Source organism: Perognathus longimembris, chromosome 12, assembly GCF_023159225.1.
Source record: "Perognathus longimembris pacificus isolate PPM17 chromosome 12, ASM2315922v1, whole genome shotgun sequence".
Lineage (NCBI taxonomy): Eukaryota > Metazoa > Chordata > Mammalia > Rodentia > Heteromyidae > Perognathus > Perognathus longimembris.
This window is the reverse complement of record NC_063172.1, coordinates 35039625-35063331: the sequence shown is the minus strand read 5'-3', so window position 1 is coordinate 35063331 and position 23707 is coordinate 35039625. Positions and strand designations below refer to the sequence as shown.

Below are 23707 nucleotides of genomic sequence, written 5' to 3'. Positions count from 1 at the left end.
AATGATCCTAACTAAATGATATGGTAACCATATGGTGTGCAGCAGTGATAGAAGAATCTGGAAGTGTCCTTGTAAGCTTTCTAAAAAGATTTTTGGCTGCCAACTTGACCCTGAAAGGAGTCCCTCCCTCCTCTTCAAAAAAAAAAAAAAAAAGAATGCACAGAAAACAGTGGTATTTGCACAGGAAATGGTGTTCATATGATGAAATCTTTATAGAAAGCAAACCTTTCTCAGAAAGCCAAAGATTCTAGATTCAACCAACTGTTCAAAACAATTTGATTTTAAATAAGAATATATGATTGTTCTATAAGCCATTTAAGGCAAATGGTACTAATTCATTATTCCTTGTACTGTCGGTACACAATTGAGAAAGACTGGAAGGAATATAACTGAAATCTGGGTTTCTATATAAAAGATCCTGTTTTCTTATTTGTAATTATTTTCTGAACAGAATGTTTCAATTCACCTCTATGAGAATTACGGTGAGGACAACTAATATTCCAAAGGTTCAGAATTTAGGATCACTTTAGGCAAATCTTTCCAGGCTTTTGGATACTTACTTTTAAACCTTATATATCTGGTAAAAATGAATGAATAAATTTGCACAGTATTCTGGTTGAATATAAGATTTTGTGAATCATCAATAACAAAGATGTAGGACCCAAGAAGAAAGCTAAATGCCCCTTGCAGATATTCAAGCCCAAGGCTCATAAGTACTGCTTGAAAACTGAAGACAAATGGATCTGCTCATTAACCAATCTGTGAAGTGCACTGTGAGAAGAAATTTACTCAGAATCCCCCATGCTCAAGCAATGTGCCTACTCAAACTGTTTGCTCTTCTATTAAAAATACCAGTTCTTTTCTCAATCAATGAACTGACCACCTTTTATATTGAATAAAAATATTCTTTCTTTCATTTATAAATGTCCCTTTTTGTTTTCCAGTGTTTCTACTGAAGAAATAGCAGTTGGAAGAGGTGGAACACTCAAAGCTAAAAATTAAAAATCATTTTTAATCTCAGATTTCACTCAGTACTTAGCCCAGCACATCTTGGTCATTCCACATACTCTTTCCTTTTTTGGGGTGGGGGGGGCAAAGAAAAACAGAAAGAAAGAAAAGGAAAGAAAAAGCAAAAAAGGCTGATCTATCTAGTCCATTGGTTATTGTAAAGATTAAAAATAATTAAGAGTAGCTTAAAAACAGAACTCTGAAAAACTAAACAACTCAATCTTCCATTTTAAAGACAAGCAAAATGTAAAACATAACTCATATATCTGATGACAAAAAAGTCTTCATTCCAATAGATAAGAAAACTCTCCTCAAACTTTACTATTTTACATGCAATACTCTCTACTGTAGTTCTAAGACTATTCAGAAAAATAACAAATAACTTTATATGCATATATAATATATAGTATGTAACTTGTAATACATATACACAGTTTCTAGCCTTTAAATCAAGTCCAAGAACTCTTCAAAATTCTGACCCCATCCTAAGTAGAAATACAGCCATGACCTAGCAACAATATGGTTTGAAATACTTTCCAGATCAATGAACTGTGCAATACCTTCAAAAATGGGATGACAAAAGGTCGCAGTGGGAAGTTAGTAGCTTCTTGCAGTTTGGAATGAAATTCTTCAATTGTCAAAGTAGAGTTCTGTGAAGAAAATATGTATTATATGTAATTATACTCTTGGTAATGACTAAAACACTGACACTAATAATTACTACTATTGATGCAACCCAGTATAATAGCAAGCATATACACATATAGGAAGCAGTGTTTGGGAAACAAAGGTTGCCTATTAGTTTTATTGTTTCCCCATCTATAAAGCTGTCATGTGAGGAAAAACAAGACACACTATACGTGGTACTTAGAGAAAAATGTATATGGACATTGGCAGATTGGTCAGAAAATGTCCATCAACTAGGAACAAACTTCTGAAGTTAAATGATGAAAAATAAACACATTTGGATGCATTTAAGTGTATGGAAGATCATTTTAAAGGCCACATGCAAGTAGAGAAAGCATTCTCCTCCATCCTGCATTTTTCCTTTTACTACAAAGTGCCTTTATGTTCAAGGGGATAGCCCAGCTGGATTGTAGGCTATGTTCATGATGCTAGAGAAAAAGGTTTGAACTTTTTCTGAATCACAGTTTCCAATAGGATGAAAAATCTCCCCAGCTCTGAAAGATCTCTTATCCCACAGGCAAGGTGTATTGCACAACACAAAAGAGTAAAATAAGCCACCTTCACTTCATAACTACCCCTACCAATAAACAAGGCCCATTCTGGATGTATACAATCGATTAGACAATGTTCTTTACAAGCACTAGGAAGTATCATTACTATAATATCATGTTCGACCTCTTTAGTCCTCTCACTGACTTCATGACTGACAAAATTTGAGTATTTGTGACTGAGCATCATGTTAAAATATCATTCCATCCACTTTTTTGTTGTTTTATTTCTGTTTATGACAAAGTATGGAGGCACCAAGTTTATAGGCTTTTGTACACACAAACTTCTTCACATAAATAAATGTGATTTTTTATCTGTAAAAATACAGGTTAAGGAACCAATTCATATATATATATGTATATATCTATACATATATATGATATTATCATAAGTCACAGACAACTGACAAAGCTTGAGGCATGTGGTTTTTGGTTTTTTTTTTGTTTTTATTTTGTTTTTCCAGTCTTCGGGCTTGAACTCGGGGCCTGAGCACTGCCCCTGGCTTCTTTTTGCTCAAGGCTACAGTGCCACTTCTGGGTTTTTCTGTTTATGTGTTGCTAAGGAATCAAACCCAGGGCTTCATGCATGCAAGGCAATCACTCTACTGCTAAGCCATATTCCCAGTCCCCCAATTCCTTTTTATCTACATTTTGTTTCTATGTCTCATTTGTAAAGGGAAATACTGTTTTTTTAATATTGTTATTATGTATATGATGTATATAATGTTATATAATGTCCAGAGGGTTTACAGTTGTATAAGTCAAGTAATTAGAACATTTCTTTGTAAAAAATGTCACCTTTTCCTCATTTTATCCTGTTTTTTTTCCTTCCTACCCCCCCACCCACAAGTTGTATGGTTCATTTTCAACATAGTGTCCAGTGAATACTATTGATGCATTTGTTCACCCTTTGTCCCTCCATTTCTGTCCCTCTCCTTACACTCCCATAGACAGATTAATAAACAAACAGAACAAAAAGAAAAGAAAGACAGCAAAAAATTAAAAAAAAAAACTCTTGCTTCCATTTCCTGGAGTACATTTTGATGAAAATTGTTTGTATGATAAGATCCAAATAGGCATTGTGCCTTTCTAGGACAGTACATTTTGACATGTACCTCAATGCCACCTGTATAACAGCATGACATTTCATTATGACTTGGCACAGGCCTGTCACCACCAGTTGGAGGACCTTGTATATTTTACTTAACATCTCTATACCTCAGTTTCTCTCATGTGTAATATATGTATATAAAAGTCACTTCTACAAAGAGAAGTCTCAAGGGTAAGTCAATTGCTTAAAATAAAAGAATGTGACATACTTATTGATTATTTCACAAATATTCATTGCCTATCATATGTAAGCCATCATTAGTTAATGACTTCCTCTAAGTTTTCTCCATAGAATTTTTAGGTACATGAATATTTCTAGAAGTATTTTTTTGAAGCCAGGTCCATTGGTCCATATTTGCAATCCCAGCATTCAAGAGGTTGGAAAAAAAGCAATCTGTCACATATAGGAGATAGTGGTTGGGAGCACATCTTCTGGTACTGTTTTGCCCAAGTAAGGAAACTACTGCCCATCATCCAAATTTCACCTCTACCAGAAACCTAGATGAAAGGACTGAATGGCTGACTCACTGTTCCTCTATCACTCAGCTGGAGAAGGGAAAATAGCCTACCTAAGCACGAGAGAGTTCTCCACTTAGGTAGAAAAATCACAATAAATGGAATAGTCACTTAGAGAGGAAGAGAAAGAGTATTAAGTACCATCACACTCTGGTGTAATGCTAAGGCACAGAATGCATTGAAATATGCCAAAAGCAACAATGTTGTTTTTCAAGTAAATGATTTACGATTTGGTTTTTAAAATATTACTGGGTACCACGCATTAAAGAGTAGTGAGAAATTCTGATCCTATGGGTAGAGTTTCAGTGTGAGGTAACAAGAAAGCTCTGGGAATGGAGAGTAGTGACAGCTTTTCTGTGTAGATGTCCTTGAATGCCTGTGAATGGTACTGTTTAAAAAGGTGATGATGGATAGGGAAAGACAAACCAAGAGTTAAAGTACCCTAACTGAATTATAATATAATGCACATGTGAATTACCACGTACAATTAATATATAATAAAATATAGAAAAGAAAATGAATCACAGGAAAGTTAAATGATATGATGAAGGGTCAGTGAAAGTTGAAAGTGGTATAAAGGTAAATGAGGGTGAATGTTGTCAAAGTCTATTGTACTCATATGTAAAAATAAAACAATGAAACCTGTTGAAATTGTTTTAAGAGGGAGAGAGTATATAAGGGAATCTTCTTGGAAATCCCTCCAACACAACTAACATGTGCTAATGAAATCTTTAAAGAACTAAAAATAAAAGTGAGAATGAGTTCTCTCAGTCACCGAGGTTCAAAAAGTGGTTAAAATTTTAGATTCTTGGGCTGGGGATATAGCCTAGTGGCAAAAGTGCCTGCCTCGGATACACGAGGCCCTAGGTTCGATTCCCCAGCACCACATATACAGAAAACGGCCAGAAGTGGCGCTGTGGCTCAAGTGGCAGAGTGCTAGCCTTGAGCGGGAAGAAGCCAGGGACAGTGCTCAGGCCCTGAGTCCAAGGCCCAGGACTGGCCAAAAAAAAAAAAAAAAAAAAAAAAAAAAGTGGTTAAAATTTTAGATTCTAAATGTGTGACTTCTGAATTCTTCAGTTTAAGGCCTAAGTCAATAATAGAAGTCCCTCAAAAGTACTTTACAGTGAGTACTCAGATTTCAGTGAGGCAGCAACATTACAATACCCTGTTACGGTTGAAAGCCATTAACTTTGGAGAGTATACTTAAACACACACACACACACACACACACACACACACACACGTGGTCACCTATGTATATGTCCATGTATATGTATACATACTAGTATTTATGGCCAAAATGACAATCTATATAGCTACATATTTATTAGTCAAAGAGCAAAACAATGGTGGAGGTCAAAACATAAAGCAGATTTGGAAAAATTGTTGCTGTAGAATTCATCAGATTAGCACAATGTCTGAATGTAGAAACTGAATGCAGCAAAATTGCTATGAGCATAGGGTCTATATTTTTTAATCCCATCCCACAAACACACACACACACACACACACACACACACACACACACACACACACTTCCTTACTCTAGATAACAGGGTTGAACAAGGTTGATTTCTGTTTGCTTACCACAAGTCCTAGTACGAGGGTGCGAACTCTTTCTCCAATCTCAGGTGAAATGTCATTCCCAAACTGCTGCAGGGTAGTAAGGAATCGTTTCAGTTTGCTGAGTTGCCTGGCACCACAGGCTGGGGGCAGCTGTTGATTAGCCAGAGAAGAGGAGGAGGAAGAGGAAGGCCCATTGCTAAAGCCATTGGGTGGTGAAGGGGCACCATTCAAGGCTGTAGGAGAATGGCTGGTGCCATTAGTTACTGTCAAGGTACAAAATCAAAAGAAAAAGAAATCTTTAAATAAACTCACAGAGAACATGCACAAAGACATGACTTACCTAGTTTCTTTCACTTGAAATCTAGCAGCAGAGTAATACAAAACATGGTGAGACTTTCTGGGAAATGCTTGGACTTTGTAGGATCACAAAATGCAGGTCCCCTGCCCCTAAATTGAGTCTAGGCTGGATGGTGAGGGAGAGGAAGCTACACAGAAGCTAGTCCTGCCTCCTGGGAAACACATATGTGAGCCACCTGAAAGGCTTCAAACCTAAGACAAACAGCTCTGGATGTCGGCCTTTTGTTATAGACTTGCATCAGTGTAACAGGCCTTTTTCTCCCTAAACCACTCCTCCCGCCCCCTAGAGAAAGTGGAGGAGACTAAATTTATCACTGAACATTTTTAATCATGTTTTGTACACACAACTGACAGCTGTGTTTATACAAATAGGACTTTCAAGTTTTAACCTTATACCATCCAATTAGAAGGCTATTTTCTCCCTCTTGTATTCCTTAACCACTTAGGTGAAGGAGAAGGCCAATTTTACATAAAAGCCAAAATGGATTTGGTATTTAACAATGCATTGGTACAAGAAATTGAAAGAAGACACTTCAACTCAACCAAGAACATGGAACTGGTAGTAAACCATAAATTCACTTCCAATAAAATCTATTAAACCTCATATTAAGACCTATGCTAGGAAAGTTGGCCTATTTCTCATTAAAGAAAATAATGATTTCATTATGTTTAATCAATTGCTTTGAAAATCAATCTCCCAAACCCATCTTTTTATATTTTTGACTATCTCTAGAATAGGTGGAATAAGTTCTAATGACCCTGCTATTATTAAAAATTTTATTTCAAAGTAATGAAATGGTTCCCTTATCCCAAATGAATACCAATGAAGCTGTCAAGGAATGATAGCTTGCCAGGCCACCACCCAGGAGACATATGCCTATCATTGTGACTTTGGGTAGAAAGAGGCCAAATATTAAATGACAGGATTCCAGCTTGGCACGTCACAGTCTTCTGCTCCTTTCATATTGCAAAGGTCTTTGAAATGGCAGCACAATGGTGCATAAATGGCCCTAGATGAGTACTTGGCTGTTCCCTTATATCCTATAAATCTACTTTTTCTGTTTGTTATTTTTCATTCATTTAGATCCCATGGCACAAGATCTGTAGATAATGTTATCTACAACAGATAACATTTATTACCTTCACAGATCCTTGATGAAAATTTTATTCAGAACTGTAAGATTGAAACAAAGTTGCCCATTGCCTCTACTTGAGTCTACAGGAAAGAGCAGGAAGATGCTCTTCTGTCAGAATAATCTGTCCTTCCCTCAGATGGCACAGGAAGCAACATACTCCAATGATTGAGAGCACAGGATTCAAACCAAGTGGCAATGGAATACAGGTTTGAAAAAAGGCTGATGGGTTCATGGAAAAGGTGCTGTTACCCATTTCAGAAAGATCATGAGACTGGTTCATAGAGCGATGGTTGCTTTAACTGAAGGAAATTGGGTTTTTAGAAATTATTTTTAACCAACTGCAACAAACGAAAGTAATCTAGTGGAGGGGATGCGGGGAAAGAGGAACCCTTCTCCACTGTCGGTGGGAGTGCAAAACCACTTTGGAGAACAGTATGGAGGTTCCTCAAAAAGCTCAGCATAGACATAACCTATGGCCCAGCCATACCACTCCTAGGCATCTATCCTGAACAACAGGATATCATAAAGACATGTGCACAACAATGCTTATTGCTGCACAATTCACAACAGCCAAAATATGGAAACAACCCAGATGCCCCACTACATATGAATGGATTCAAAAAATGTGTTACCTGTACACAATGGAATACTGCATAGCAAATAGAAATGATAAAACATTGGTATTCGCAGGGAAATGGTCAGAGCTTGAACAAATAATGTTGAGAGAGACAAGCCTAGAACACAGAGAACAAAGGCGCATGGTCTCCTTGATATATGACTGTTGGGGGCAGGGGGAGAGACAGTAGAGACCAGGTCTGCAAAATAACAAACTTCCTTTCAAATGGGATTTCCACATGTTTGGGTCAGAGACTTTACATTATGTATCCAAAACCAAACAACTACTAAACAAACATAAAAAAAGGTCTAGAATAGACCTATCAGTGGATCACAATAGCTCAACTGCTATGTACACATGATCATATAAGACGAGTATAAGCAAAAACAACTCCAAGAGAAGGACACAGGAGGATTCTATTGTTGATGTTACGTTTAATGCTCTAGGTGAATTTCCTTTGGCATAAGCCACGTGGTTACTGTATATGATTCTGGTACACTGGATATTGTATATATGGTTACCTGATCTAGGGAAGGGAAAAAAATGAGGGTATAACAGATATCACAAGAAATGTACTCATTACCTTATTATGTAACTGTATCCCCTTTGCACAACACCTTGCCAATAAAATTTAATTAATTTAAAAATAATCTGGAAATAACTACAGCATGCTTCCAAGTCAAAGTGAACAAACTAGAGTGTCTACATTATAATGGGTCAAAAGTGCTATGGGGCTGGGGATATGGCCTAGTGGCAAGAGTGCCTGCCTCGGATACACGAGGCCCTAGGTTCGATTCCCCAGCACCACATATACAGAAAACGGCCAGAAGCGGTGCTGTGGCTCAAGCGGCAGAGTGCTAGCCTTGAGCGGGAAGAAGCCAGGGACAGTGCTCAGGCCCTGAGTCCAAGGCCCAGGACTGGCAAAAAAAAAAAAAAAAAAAAAAAAAAGTGCTAGAGGTTGCTGAACACAGATGGCTGACACCTGTAAGCCTAGCTACTCAGGAGGCTGAGATCAGGGGTTAGTGACTTGAAGTTGACTATGGAAGCAAAGGCTGTATGATTATGTCTCCAATTAATAAGCAGAAGCCAGGCTCAAGAGGTGAAGCACCAAACATGAGCAAGCAATCCCAATGAGTACAAGGTCCTGAGACCAAGTGTTAGTACTACCACCCCCCACACACAAAAAGTTATAGAGGTAACAAATAGAGTTACAGACCAAATATACTATTCTTCATTTCTAAAATCAGAACAGGCTATAACTCTGAAGCAATAATACAAAGGCACACAAATATTGACTGTCAGACTAATAAGATGTAAGATGAGATACTTTGTGTTTTAAACCCACTCCCTGGGTAAACAAATGACTTCTGTTTTGCTTTATTGAGGAATAATACATTGATACTGGATCTTCTTTTCCTCTGATTCTTTAACATGTAAGAAAAATCTTAATTGCAACTTCATCACCAAAATAGGATATCCAGAGATGATACTTACATGTGGTTGGTGTGAATGAGCTGGTTCGTGGAGCTCCTTGAGTGGTTGGGGGAGGAGGCATAGTTGGAGGAGTCAGCCTGGATTGCGTCTTCACATCCACAGGTGAGTCTGGCATTGTGGAGTGCTTCTCAGTACGATCTAGAGGATGCCACCAGGAAGAGGTTATTTCACTCCTTAAGCACCTCGGTTTTTCAAGTGAGGTTTATCTTTTTAAGAAGCAAGGTAACAGAAGAAATTCAACATCTTCTATCAATAAAATAGGCTTATCTACAGCAGTTTAAAGCATGATTTTATCACCTAAAGCCCACTTGAGAAGGTGTAGCACAGATGGAAGGACCTCATTTGTAACTAGGCTATATTATATCCTATTGTTATTTCGGGCTTGGGCAGATGCTACCTTGGTAGTGTTATATGCAACAGCACAATTTCACTCAGAACTGAAGCCAATGTTAGCAAGAGGAAGAAAACAGACGAGGAAGAAGGATAATGAACTCCTCATGACAGTTCAGAAATAACAGAAACTCTAAGTCTGTTATGCAGGTAAGACACTGGCAGGAATCAGCAATGAATTTCTACAACACCTGCCATCTCCTTTCTATGCTTAGTTTTATGGTCTATTATATGAGATAAATTATATCTCTTATTTATTTATTGATTGATTGATTGATTGATTGCCAGTCCTGGGGCTTGAACGCAGGACCTGAGCACTGTTCCTGGCTTCTTTTTGCTAGCTTAAGGCTAGCACTCTGCCACTTGAGCCACAGCCCTACTTCTGGCCGTTTTCTGTATATGTGGTGCTGAGGATTCGAACTCGGGGCTTCATGTATACAAGGCAAGCACTCTTGCCACTAGGCCATATCCTCAGCCCAAGTTATGTCTCTTAGACATACTTTTTCCTCTTTGGTTATACTTGCAATGTTTTAAAAATCACCATGTCATTAACGCTATAGGTTTCACAATGAAGCTAAGTCATTATTTACATAGGGTGTGTGGATTTGTAACCTGTTTTCTGGAAACATGAGATCAATAGTCCAATTAATAATTTTAGATAGAGTAAGAATGTAAAGACCCAAATTGAGGACTAATTAAAACTAAAGACACTCATTTTTAAAGTATGACACAGATAAGGAGAAATGAATTGATTATCCAATAATGAACATTTGTAATTCAGAATTGTTTTCTTCAGTTTGGTCAATAGATTTCTGGTGAAAATAAAATGGGTTTTTGTTTGTTTTTAAAACCTATTTCCTATGAACACATGGATATGAACACACACACACCCATGCACACAGACACACACACACACTGTTTTGAAGTGTTACTCTAGCCTTAAACACCAATATTTCACACTTGAAATTCCACAAAAGTCAAATAGCAGACTCAGAGGAACAAGCCTTTCTAGTATTGTGATAATCATACTGAGAAACTCTTAAAATTACTTATAAACCAATTATTTTTTAAAGACATGAAGATAAATAAAGGAGTATATGGAGCAATTAGAGGAAGGTCAGATAAAGAAGAAAAGGTAGGGGAGAACATGACTAAAGTGCATTATATGTATGTATGCAAAAATCATATAAAAACTCAGAAACATTTGTAAGAAAGGTAAAGTTGAGGCTAGGGAGGCTGTTAAATAGTATTATGGAGGATTATAAATGCACAAAGTACACTCCACTAGTGTGTGAAAATATCACATGAAAAAGTTTCCTTTGAACAATTAATATGCTCCAATAGAAATCAGTTATTAAAAGAAAAACACACCAAATTATTATTATCATGATTCTGGGCCTATTTCACTTCCATTCAAAGCAATTTCCTAAGTTTTGGTGACAGTAAAATAGAAAATCTAAAATTAGTAATGCTATTGAAACCCTACAAGGAAAGACTGAATAAGAGAATAGAAGTGATTATCATTTGAGGACAGTTTGCATGGGGATCCACTCAACAGTAGCAGGGTCTCTCTACTTCATCTCTACTGCTGCCTGAGTAAAACTGAACATCATACAGATGGTAGCCAGGCATTCTCTGATGACTTGCTGGCACACACACACACACACACACACACACACACACACACACACACACACACAGACTTTCCTAACTTCGTCTTATCATTAAAAGCCTTGTCATTATTTTGTGATTCTGGAATATTTTAAAGCGATTCTGGAATATTTTAAAGCCAGCCTCAGAGAACCATTTATTCTAGAAACATACAAAAGTTAGGCAGGGTTAAAACTGCTTCCTCAATCAATTCCCAGCCCATTCTACTCACCTCAACCAACCTCAGCAACAGAGAATAAATAGCTTTCCGCTTATGTTGCAGCTGAGGGAAGAGGTACAGCAGCAAATACAAGTCTCCCTAAATAAAGGCAAATATTTCTGTCATGCCAAGAAAGGAGGCAGAGAGGGAGACTTGCCAGAGTCGGCTGGGAGATAACAGTGGGAACTGCTGGTCCATCTGGCTTTCATTCTGCTAACACTCATGGGGAGCTGTGAGCAAAGGAAGTCCAGATACACAGACTCCAAGCACGTGGTTGCACAGACAGAGAAAGGAAGAGCAGAGACGGAAGAGGGAGTGGGAGTCAGGAAAAAAATAAGTAAAGTCATAGGAGGAAAAAGAAGAAATGAGGGGAAAGGACAAAATAGGGAGAAAGAAGAATGAACAGGAACATTCCTTTCAAATGGTTACTATGCTAGTAACCAAAGCAGAGCCCTAGGGCTCTCTCCTTTTATATAGTCAAGGAGAATTCCTAAACTTAAAGATCTATCTTACAGACATTCCCTCTTTCTTTTTTAGTAGTGCACATGCTACATGAAAAGAAAATAAACTGGAAAGCTGACAATGAGCCGCCTCTCAAATTTAAGACTTACTGATGTTTACCACAATCTTTGCAACACATTGTCCTAATTTTAGAAATATTTTTATATTCATAATTTTGATTCAAAAAGTAGGTCTACATTCATATTTAGTCAGATGTCTACTGCTTAATCAGAACATCATCATCAACATAGGTAATTGATATTTATTCCTTCTTAAGGAGTCATCAATATTTTAGAGAAAGCTACTAAGAAATGGAATAGCAAACTATTACTTCAAAGAGGAATAGATATATTCTAACCAGATATATGTGTATGTGTTCAAATTTAAGATTTTGACGTTAGCCAAATTTCTATGACGGTTGGCTTAACAACTGTCTGATCAAATGGAGTTCCAACACAGAGGTTCTACAAAGTGAGACAAAATGAGACCATATGTAACTTGTTCTGTGCTGTACAGTGCAATCAATCCAGGATGGAGATACATGGTAAAATAAGAGACCAGTCCTAATACACACACACACACACACACACACACACACACACACACACACACACACATCGCTGGAACAGATAAATTCAGAAAATATGTCTCAGTATGCTGAGCTCCATTGCATTTGTTTTGGATTATTGGAAAAGATTGAAATATATATTCTTGAAACTTTTATAGCAAACAGCACAAGAGCTATGATTTAACCACAGAAGCATTTCACTCTATTGCAAATTAGAGGACATGGTAAAACCAATATTAAGTTATACTGTATCTTATGTAATTTTTAAGTTCATGAAAATTATACTTTTCTAGTACATAATTTTTATTTTTTTAGTTGCTGGAGGGGAATTTTAACATTTGTTGAAACAGTGACACAAAATGATTTGAAAAGTGGGGACAGGAGGGGAAGAAGAAGAAGAATGGAGAAAGATAGGTAGGGACAGAGGGAAAATTAAAAGGAAGGGAAGAAATAGAACAGAAGGAAAGGGAAGGGAACAAAATAATCTATTTAGTCTGCTAAGGAAGTTTAGTAGGATCCAAAAGAGCCAACTTTACTCTTACCATAATAATTCACACCTCATCTAAATTAGACTATTTTCTCTATCTAAGGTACATTTTTCTCATTTGCTACCCAACTATTAAACACATGCATACCAAAGATGGTAGAGGATGGAACAATATGTGCCATATGTAAATATAGCACCAATATTTCTTCTTTTGTTAAAGTAAGATATAATCTGCCTTGGTACTTATTTTGCTTTAAATTACTTCAAATAGTTCCAAAAGTGTTTTTAAGGGATAAAAATAGGTATACTACCTTCTCCTTGCTAAAGTCCCATTTGGGTGGGAGTCATCTATTTTTCTATCAGAGTTTCTACCAGAAATTTCTTGAGTGATTAGTAATTAATCCAGAACTGGTCATATTTGACGATATGTTAAAGAAGCTCAAAAGTATTTGCTAAAGAGAATTAGGCCAAAGTAGATCTTAGAGAGACTATAAAAAGGAAAAACAGGAAAGGTGATATTGACTATAGAATTTTAATTTCATCACACTAGAAAAGATGGTAGAGTTCTGATGTGGAAATCATGTAGTGACTCCAATGTCTACTTGTATGATGTGATATACATACATACATACACATATATATGCACATATATCTATATGTCATATAGACATAGATATGTAGTACATATGTATGTATTATAATTCCAACCAGTGAAAATGGCAAGCAACTTGAGAGCAATATTTTAAAAATATTCTTCCTTAGAAGGGTACTTAATAAATATGTGTAGTCATGGTTTTTATAAGAATGGTTACATTCCTTTTTAAAAATCCACTTCCCATATTATAACCAGTCCAAAGATAATCAGCTTAACTTGATGACAGAAGACAGACACATAGCATCCATAGCACACAAATCTATACAAAGAGAATGGAATGTAGGCACAGAAGCCCTTCAACTTATGATGAGATTACATCCCAATAAAGCCATTCTAAATTGAAATAGCATAAATCAAAAATGCATTTAGCCAGGTGCAGTGGCTCAATCCTATAATCCTAGCTATTCTGAAAGGGCAGATTGACGTTCTCATCTTGAAGCCAGCAGGCAATAAAAGTTTATGTGATGCCATTTGGACCAGTGCTAGGTAGTACAGTGGTACATGCCTGTCATCCCAAAAATGTGAAGAGCAGTCCAGGAGAATCCTGGCATAAAAAGAAATCCTAGAGTCCAGCGCTGGTGGCTCATGCCTGTAATGCTGGCTACCCAGGAGGCTGAGATGGGAGGATCATGATTTGAAGCCAGCCTAGGCAGAAAAGTCTGTGAAACTCTTATCTCCAATAAACTACTCAGAAAAAGCAGGAAGAGGAACTGTTGTTACTCAAGTGGCAGAGCGCTAGCTTTGAGCACAAAGAGGCTTGGGGACAGTGCCCAGTCCCTGAATTCAAGCACTAGGACAAGCAAAAAATTAATTCAAAAGAGAGACAGAGAGATGCTATCTAAAATCTGCCAGTGCAAAAATGGGATGATGGAGTAGTTCAAGTGAGATTGCCTGCCTAGAAAACACAAGGCTCTGAATTCAAATACCATTACTACTTAAAAAGAAAATGCATTTAATAACCCAACTACCCATTATTCCAGCTTAGCAACACAGTACACTACAGAATACCAACTGTTTTCTCTCAAGATCTTGGTGCTGCTGAGTACTCTGACAGAACAGATATAGATATTGAGATATAGAAAGAAATATGCCAAAACACAACAAAATTTTAAATTTAATGTGCAAATCCTAAGTCAAACACCATTGTGAGTCAAGAAATATCTGTAATATTGAAGATACTAGAGACATGAAATTTAGTGCAAACAATACAAGCAACTAAAATGTAGATTGGAACAAATGTAGGATTTATTTCTCACCTCATTTCTTAGCATCAATGCTTTAAATCTGAACGTCTCCCCAGATCAATAGCTAGACAGTATTAGCGCATGGATACTTTAGTGAGTGCTTAAGCCTTGAGGGGTCTTCCTTGAGGCATGGGGTTAGTTCATTATAAAAAGAGTAAGAGCTGAAGGGCAGCTGAGGTAGAGGGATCTCTAGACTGAGCACTCTGATGATGGGTAGGTAGGTACGTAGATATGGAGATAGATACATTGACTAGATAGATAGATAGATAGATAGATAGATAGATAGATAGATCAACAGATAATGGGAGTGTGGATCAATAGGTGAACATTCTCCTAAGATGTGTGAGGTCCTGAGTTTGATATTTATGCTTTTTTTCCTATTTTCTATTTCTGGTACTCATTACAGAGCCAGAAACACAGAAGGTACTTAGTTGATTATTTTTTAAAGCAGGGTCTTTCTTTGTAGCCTAGATTGTCTAAACTTATGATCCTGCTGCCTCAGAGCCTCTTGAGTGCTGGAATTGTGGACATAAGCCATAGTACTCAGTTCCAATTTGATATATTAAGCAAATATATATTACTATAATGACATAAAACACATCTAATGTAATTTTGAGTCTAGGCCTTTCAAGAAACAGTTTTAACTCAATAAAATCATCCAGATATTTTTTTTATTTCCAGCATCTGAAAATAGTTCCAAAGATAACTTTTCTGTTCTGAAATACACATAATCATGGGAGAAAAATATAGAAAAAAACCAGTAGTATATTACTAAATTTGCCAGTTTTTAAGTATATCTCAGTTCACAAAACACTTACTACTATATTTTAATGTGCTACACGTAAAAAGGCTTTGTAAAGCCACTTATACACATATGACTTATAATTTCATAAGATAGTTTCCTTCACAATAGTGCCAGTGTGCTCAGAAATATCTGCACTAAAAACAAAGAGAAGAGTGTTTTTATGAGCCAATAATCATGCTGTCTTTCCTATTCCATAAGTTTAGTAGTTGCTGTCTACAGACAGTAGGATTATGAGTTATTGTTATTGTCTTTTTATTTTTCTCTATTCTACAATGAGAAACAAATGAAAACACAAACTCTCATAGAATAAGTTGGCAACATCAGGGTTAGACCCTACGCTAAATGTAGGGCATGCATACCTCACTTCAACACTCACAAGGAGAGTCCTATAAATTTTCCCATGGTACAAGAAGGAAATGGATGTTATAAGCCAAAATCTATTCTTGCTCTTTTCAGAGTTCCTTATCATGTAAAATTGGATGGTTATTCATGAGCTGAAAACTGTAATATAGAGCACACTGAGTCAGTGATAAATCTCAAGGCCACAGACACACTAGAACTATGTTTTAGCACAGTGTTACCAGCCACCTGTGACCATTTAATTTTAACTGAAATTAAATAAAACTTAAAATATAGTTCTTCAGCCACACAAGCCACCTCAAGTATTACACTTGTGTGACTGAGGGATATTATCTTAAGAAACTCTCTTTGTTACCATAAAAGAACAGCACTACCTGAGAATAATGGGAGGATGCTACCCTAGAAATATTCTGTGCTGACTGATGACCTCCTAGTGTGGTGCAGAGGATGGAGGAGAGCCGTCCTCATCCATCAGCCTCTTTGTAAACACCTACCATTGGCTCTCAGACCTTTCACCTGATTTATATGCACATGATTTCATTCTATAGATATAATATTGGAAAAAATAAGAGTTCAAACCTGGAATATTAGATAAAAAAAGCTCTAAGCTCTGAGAAAGAGAAAGCATATGCAATCCTTAGGTCCGGTTGTTAGTAAGCATCAGGCTATCCATACTGAAGAAAACAAGATGATGCCTCAGTTCTGGAATGGGGCAGGGAAAGATGGTCAGAGATGGTAAACTGAAGCATGTCTAAATGTAAGAGACATGAACTATAGTTCAGAAGGAAGTTAGGCAAAGACTACGCTATAAAAAGAAAACTGTCTTCAAAGGGTATTTGCTCATTTCTATTAGGGACATCAAAAGGAAGTCTCCCTGCCTTATTCTAGAGCACTTATCCATCTATACATGGTGCATTTATCTTGCTTCTGAATATCAGCTTCATGAACATAGGTATTGCTGACTGATTTATGAAACTGTATTTTAAAGAACATATAAAATACTAGGCATTTGAGGAAGAATGTTAAACAAATGAGAGAATGAATGAAGTTAGTATTTGCCCAAACAGCCAGAGGCTTCTGAGTAGTCCAGTTATATTAATGGGGACAGATGCTATAGAGGCTGATGGAAAGGTGCTGAAAGATCACAATATCTAATCAGAAGTGGAAGTTCTGTCAAGTAAAACGAGTATTACACAAGGCCAGACATGACCAGATCATCTAGCATGGAGATGGCTGTAAGAAGGCAGCAGAGGGAAAAATTCAGGAGATATTTTAAAGTTATTGCTAAATTCACAGAACTTGAAAGCAAACAAAACAGACAATACATCAAGAGAAACCTCCAGTTCAAAAATTAAGCCAAAGTTCAGAAGGAAGTATCATTTGAGAAAGGAGTAAGATTAACTTACTCAGTTATATTCTGTTATTTATATGCAAAACACCACACTCACCTATCGTCCTTTCTCATTCCTACCACCAAATGATTCTACGTTCTCAATAGGCTTCTCCATTTTCCCACTTTCGTGCAGGCCACCCCCCTCCCAATGGATGTTCTCAGAAGGTATTGTGTTTACTACTCCTATCACCACCATAGAGTCTATTTACTATTCATATAGCACATAGAATAATCTTGTCAACCAAAAAAAATAAATAAAGTATTCCTTTTTAAAAAAATTTTTGTCTTTCCTGGGACTTGAACTCTGGGCCTGCACAATGTCCCTGAGCTCTTCATCTCAAGGCTAGTGCTCTACCACTGGAGCCACAGCACCATTTCTGGCTTGAGTAATTTATTGGAGATAAGAGTCTCAAGGACTTTCCTGCTCACCCTAGCTTTAGATCATGATCCTCAAATCTCAGTCTCCTGAGTAGCTAGGATTGCAGGCATTCATTTTTAATGGCATCCATTTGTAAATCTTCTAGCTAGTCTAGGAACCAGTATCTCAAATCCCATAATCCTAGCCCCTTTAGGAGGCTGAGACCTGAAGAATTGTAATTAGAAGGTAATCCAGGCAAAAAACTCCATGAGAATCTATTTATAAATAACCAGCAATAATCCAGGCTGGAGGCATGGCCTAAGTAGCAAAGTGCTAGCAGTGAGTAAGACAGCTAGGTAAGCCAAGATCTTTAGTTCAAGCTTGGCATCTCACAAGGGAAAAATATTTATCCACGCATGGTAGTTCATGCCTGAATCCTAGCTGTTTGATAGGCTTGAGGCTGGCTGGACACTAGAATCTAAGAGTTCAAAGATAACTTGGACAACATAGAAAACTCTATTAGGAAAAAAAAAACATGGAGATATAACTCAGAGGGGGAATATTGTCTATGTGATGTTTAGATAATCACCAGGGTTTGTCACAATCACCACAAAAATAATAAACATATTTAATACAAGCAAGTTGGTGCTTATCTCATATATAATTCTAGCACTTGAGAGGGAGGCTAAGGCAGGAATCTGAATTCAAAACCATCCTGGATATACAGAAAGATCAAGAAAAAAAAGAAAGAGTTGGGGAGCAGGGGGAGAAAGACAGAAAGAAAGACAGAAAGAAAGAAAGACAGAAACAAAGAAAGAAAGCAAGAAAGCAAGCAAGCAAGAAAGAAAGAAAGAAAGAAAGAAAGAAAGAAAGAAAGAAAGAAAGAAAGAAGAAGAAGGAAGGAAGGAAGGAAGGAAGGAAGGAAGGAAGGAAGGAAGGAAGGAAGGAAGGAAGGAAGGAAGGAAAGAAGGAAGGAAGGAAGGAAGGAAGGAAGGACGGAAGGAGAAAGAAAGAAAGAAAGAAAGGAAGGAAGGAAGGAAGGAAGGAAGGAAGGAAGGAAGGAAGGAAGGAAGGGGAGAAGGAGGGAGGGAGGAAGAAGAAAGGGAGAGAAAAAGAGGAATGAAAGAAGGAAGAAAAGGAGAGGAAAAAAGAAAAGAAAGAAAGAACAAGAGATAAGGAAGGAAGGGAGGAAGGAAGGAAGAAGGAAGAGAGAACGAAAAGAAGGAAGAGAAAGAGAGTGATAAAGAAGGAAGGAAGGAAGGAAGAAGAGAGAAAGGAAGAAAGGAGAGAAAGAAAGAAAAGAAAGGAAGACGGAGAAAGAGAAAGAAGGAAGGAAGGATGAGAGGAAGGGAGGGAGGGAGCAAAGCTTGGCACTGGTGGCTTACAGCTATAATCTTATTACTCAGGGAACTGAGATCTGAACACCATTGTTCAAAGCGAACCCAAGCAGAAAAGTTTGTGAGAATCTTATCCTCAATGAACCAGCAAAAAGCTGGAAGTTGAGGTGTGGCTGCAGAGGTAGAATATCTGCCTTTAGGAAACAAACACTACCACAAAAAAAAATAAAAAAATCCCAACAATCTCTCCTTGGAGTAAGACCCAGTGATCTCATTACAAGTCTACCTGAACATCCTATTGACAACTATATTTAGAATAAACGGCATTACCTTTGGGGTAATTTGTGCCTCCTCCCATATTTGAACATTAGAATAAACACCCTTCTCTACTATCTGACCAAGTTTCAAATGCCACAATCATCCTATGATTTTTCCTCTCTATTATCCTCTTTTTTGGTCCAACTTTTCTAATATTGTAGCAATTCCAGGTGTACTCTGAATTCCTCTCTGCCCTGGCTTTGAGTGCCTTCTGAGCCTCTAAACTGCTTTCCTTACTCTGGTCCCTCTCTGCCCAAATCCCCCCTCATCACCTCCACAGCAACAACTCTATATTAGGAGCCTGACAAAAATCTACTTGTAATTCCTACACAATTATTAAAGTTGGTCAGGGTACAAGCCCTTTTCAGCTCTATTTTTAGTGTATAATCAGAAGACTCCTGCATATCATAGGGTTTTTTTTTGTTTGTTTGTTTTTTTTTGGCCAGTCCTGGGCCTTGGACTCAGGGCCTGAGCACTGTCCCTGGCTTCTTCCCGCTCAAGGCTAGCACTCTGCCACTTGAGCCACAGCGCCGCTTCTGGCCGTTTTCTGTATATGTGGTGCTGGGGAATCGAACCTAGGGCCTCGTGTATCCGAGGCAGGCACTCTTGCCACTAGGCTATATCCCCAGCCCATATCATAGGTTTTTAATTAATTCATTGTATGAGACCACTTAAAAACATCAAACATTGTCTATTTTACCCTTGTCCTGAATATACTCTTATCCTTATATGGAGTATACTAACAAACAAAATACCAGTTGTGTTTTTTCCTGAAATAAGTGAACTGAACAACTTGTAGAGATGTCTTAAAAGTTAATTTGAAATAAAATTAAAATATCAAAAAAACTTTGAAGACAAAGTATGACAAGTTTAGCCTAACATTTATTAAAATGCATGAAACTATTCGAAAAACATGCAGAGTACAAAACTAACCAACATAGCAGAACAAAAATTTAAAGTATGAAAAAATACAAAGTTGAGTAAAAGATACATTTTAGAATTTAATATGTGATTAAGATGACTTCATTTATTAGTAAGAAAAAGAGAGTAAACAATTCAGGAAAATTTCCTCAGAATTACATTGCGGGGAGTCTGCCCTGCCTGGCAGTAGGATCATCCCTTTATCTAGTCAACCCACACTGCATATTCCACATAGAGGCCATCTTGGTTATCAGATGGAATTCTGTGATACCAGTGCTTGTGTTCACATGAGTCCTACTTAGAAAAGCTTGATTAAGTCACAACACACCCTCACCTTATTTCATCTTATCATGCAGGCTTTGTACCATTTCACATGATTCTATAAAGGAAGGTAAGTACAATATAAGCTATTTGAGAGAGCACAGTCACATAACTTTATTATAATATGTTGGGATAATGGTTTTATCAGTTACTTTTGCTGATGGTTAACCATACCTAATTTGTAAACAGAACTTTACCATAAGGATATATATGCAAAAAAAAATTTTTGAAGGAAAACAAATTATAGCATATATAGGGTTTGCTACTCTACAGGATTTCCTAGGGGCCTTTGTGGATAAGGCAAAACCGTTCAGATTCTTCTATTTACATATGAACAAAAACTATACTATAAAATGAAAAAAGTGTTAAATATAAAAGAAGTATCTATTTAAACTTAGGATGAGGACATACTATGATTTTAAAAGGTAGAGCTAAAGTGTTACTTGAGTAGAAGGAAATGTGGTTCAAATAGTAAATGTAAGCAGCAAACTAGGACAAAGTAAGTTGGCATATGACAACAATGGGTTGATGTCTTTAAGATAAAAGAAGGAAAACCAAAAACACTTAGCATAGTGTTGCACACCTTAATCCTAACATAGAAAGGTCACAAGCTATCCTGGGCCACATGTTGAGTCTTAGCCTATTCCAGTAAATACAAGACTTTGTTACCCCACCACAAACAAAAACAACAGGAAACAACAGCAATAGAAGCAATAAATCAAAGGAAAAACTAGCAATTGCCAAGGGAATAACTCCAGGCATACTAGAGTACAGTCAGAATACCATCCCCCTGTGGCTCAAGTAGAATACAGGATTTATTTTTGCTTGTTTACTTTCTTTTAGTAATCAAGGTTTGTCTGAAATCTTGTTTTCTGTTTTTGTTTTTCTTTGCCTCTTCAGATGATAATTTATAATTAACTTTCTGTGGCTAGTGAGAATTTTTTTCACTCCTTGAGAATGTTTCTTGTTTGTCTGTTTTTGTCATAATGGGAATTGGAACTCAAGGCCTTGTGCTTGCACTGACTCATGTGTCCAGCCCTGATTTTCACTGATTAATTTTAGGACAGGGTATCAATTCCCACTTGGGTACGTGCCTGCACTTGGATTTGTCTTCTTTTAGGCTACTCAGTTGTGGATAGCTGGGATCACAGGCTGTGCCAGAGCATCCAGCTTCTGTGTCATAGAAACAAAGTCTCTGAGACTTTTCTGCTTGGACGGGCCTTGCACCACAATCCTCCCAGGCTCAGCGTCTTGGTTCACACCACTGTGCTCAGTTATGGATAGGGAAAATCACCAAAACTTTTCTGCCCAAGCTGGCCTCAAACCATGATCCTCCCATTTTCAGCATCCCAAGTAATTAGGGATACTTGGTTCTTTGTGGTTTTGTTTTGTTTTTTAGACAGGGTCTTGATATTAGACCAAGCTGGCCTTGTTGAATTTACTATACTCCTGACTCAGTCTTCCATGTACTGAATTACAGGTACGTGCCACAATACTTGGCTTAAAATACGTTACAAAGCATTTGAGGAGTACCAAACAACAAATAGAACCCCTGACAGGCATGCTGGTTTGCTTCTGCAACTCCAGCACTTAAAAGGTAGAGGGAGAAGATTTGAGAGTTTAAGGTCAATATAGACTATGCAAGACCCTCTAACAAACAGCAACAAAAAGAAGAAGAACAACAAAGACTTTCTTTATAAAACTGTTGGCCTAAAAAGTGGATTCTTCTAAATGGGTTCCCAAAGACAAAGATAGATAGTTTATAAATTATGTTAGAAAACTCATTATGTATAATCATGTTTACACACTAATGGGAAACATAGTAAAAGCATGTATTTACCTGGAGAATTTTACTTAGCTTAATAAGATGAAGAGATCAATCCATAAATTTTATGCAGTTGTTTCAATCCCACATACTACTGTTCCTCCAGGGCCCATGCATGCCAGAAAAATGTTGTATCACTGAGCTACATCATTAGTACTGTATTCATCATAACTGTGTTTCAGTTAATACGTTGCCTGACACAATTTTATAAATATATATATTTTTTTATTATCAAACTGAATTACAGAGAGGTTACAGTTTCATACATTAGGCATTGGATACATTTCTTGTACTGTTTGTTACCTCGTCTCTCATTCCCCCTTGACACAATTTTTATAGAGGTCAATGACCTTAGTAATTTACAGAAGATGCCCTAATTAGTTAATTGCTAATAAAGACTCCCTAAAGACATCAGCTCAACTTCTGTTTTGCCAAAGACATACCTACACATGCGTAGTCAAATGCATCTAAAGAAGTCCGTTTTCACCACCCTATTTCAAGGTCTACAAGCCAAGCATCCTTTGTAATGTCAGGAAAATCACTGGGGAACCTAGAATCTAGAACCTAAAATTCTAGCTGGTTTGTTTTGTTTTGTATGGTACTGAGCATCAAACCCAGATGTTCATACTTACTAGGCAAGTGCGATTCCACTGTATTAGAACTAGGGAAGGGAAAGGGAACACCAAAATTAAGAGACAAAGGATAAAAAGACAAACTACTGCAATAGTGATAACTTACAAAACCAATTGGTATAAACCAACCATACAACTCACGACGGGGGCGGGGGTGGGGGGAGATGGCTGTGGAGGAGGGGGGGGGAAATGAGGGAAGAGGTAACAACTTGGATAAGAAATGTACTTGCCTTACATATGAAACTGTAACCTCTCTGTACTTCAATTTGACAATAAAGAAGAGAAAAAAATAACACACACACACACACACACACACACACACACACACACACACACACACACACAAAAATCCTAGCTGGCCTCAGTTTGAATGACACAGCTTTACAATTCACATGCCACACTTGAAGTTCCAGAGACACATCTCAAGTGAACACAAATAAATTCCATGTTAATAAGCTCTTAATGTAGCTTCCTTCATATTTATAGTTTAAATGTGGGTAAATGTATTACTAAATTAAGATGACAGTCTAAATTCCAATCCATTTACTAGGAATCATTTATATTTCATATAGCAATGGAGATGTCTTCTATGAGCTTATGAAGAATTATAATGGGGGCGAATCAAACAAAACATTGATGGACAACTATGAAAGGCTGTGCATGAACAAATGAAAAAAAATGGTG

At 37.2% G+C, this 23707-nt stretch overlaps 1 protein-coding gene across 6 annotated transcripts in view; it reads right to left on the bottom strand.

Moving 5' to 3' along the window:
- Window positions 1-23707, bottom strand: part of Runx1t1 (RUNX1 partner transcriptional co-repressor 1) — a 140690-nt gene that overhangs the window by 56431 nt on the left and 60552 nt on the right. For all 6 annotated transcript variants that reach the window (XM_048359198.1, XM_048359200.1, XM_048359199.1 and 3 more), the window contains 3 exons: window positions 9039-9176; window positions 5457-5698; window positions 1569-1658 (listed from right to left, as the gene is read on the bottom strand). In XM_048359198.1, the coding sequence (XP_048215155.1) occupies window positions 1569-1658; window positions 5457-5698; window positions 9039-9176 (470 nt within the window). The remainder of the gene's footprint in view (window positions 1-1568; window positions 1659-5456; window positions 5699-9038; window positions 9177-23707) is intronic.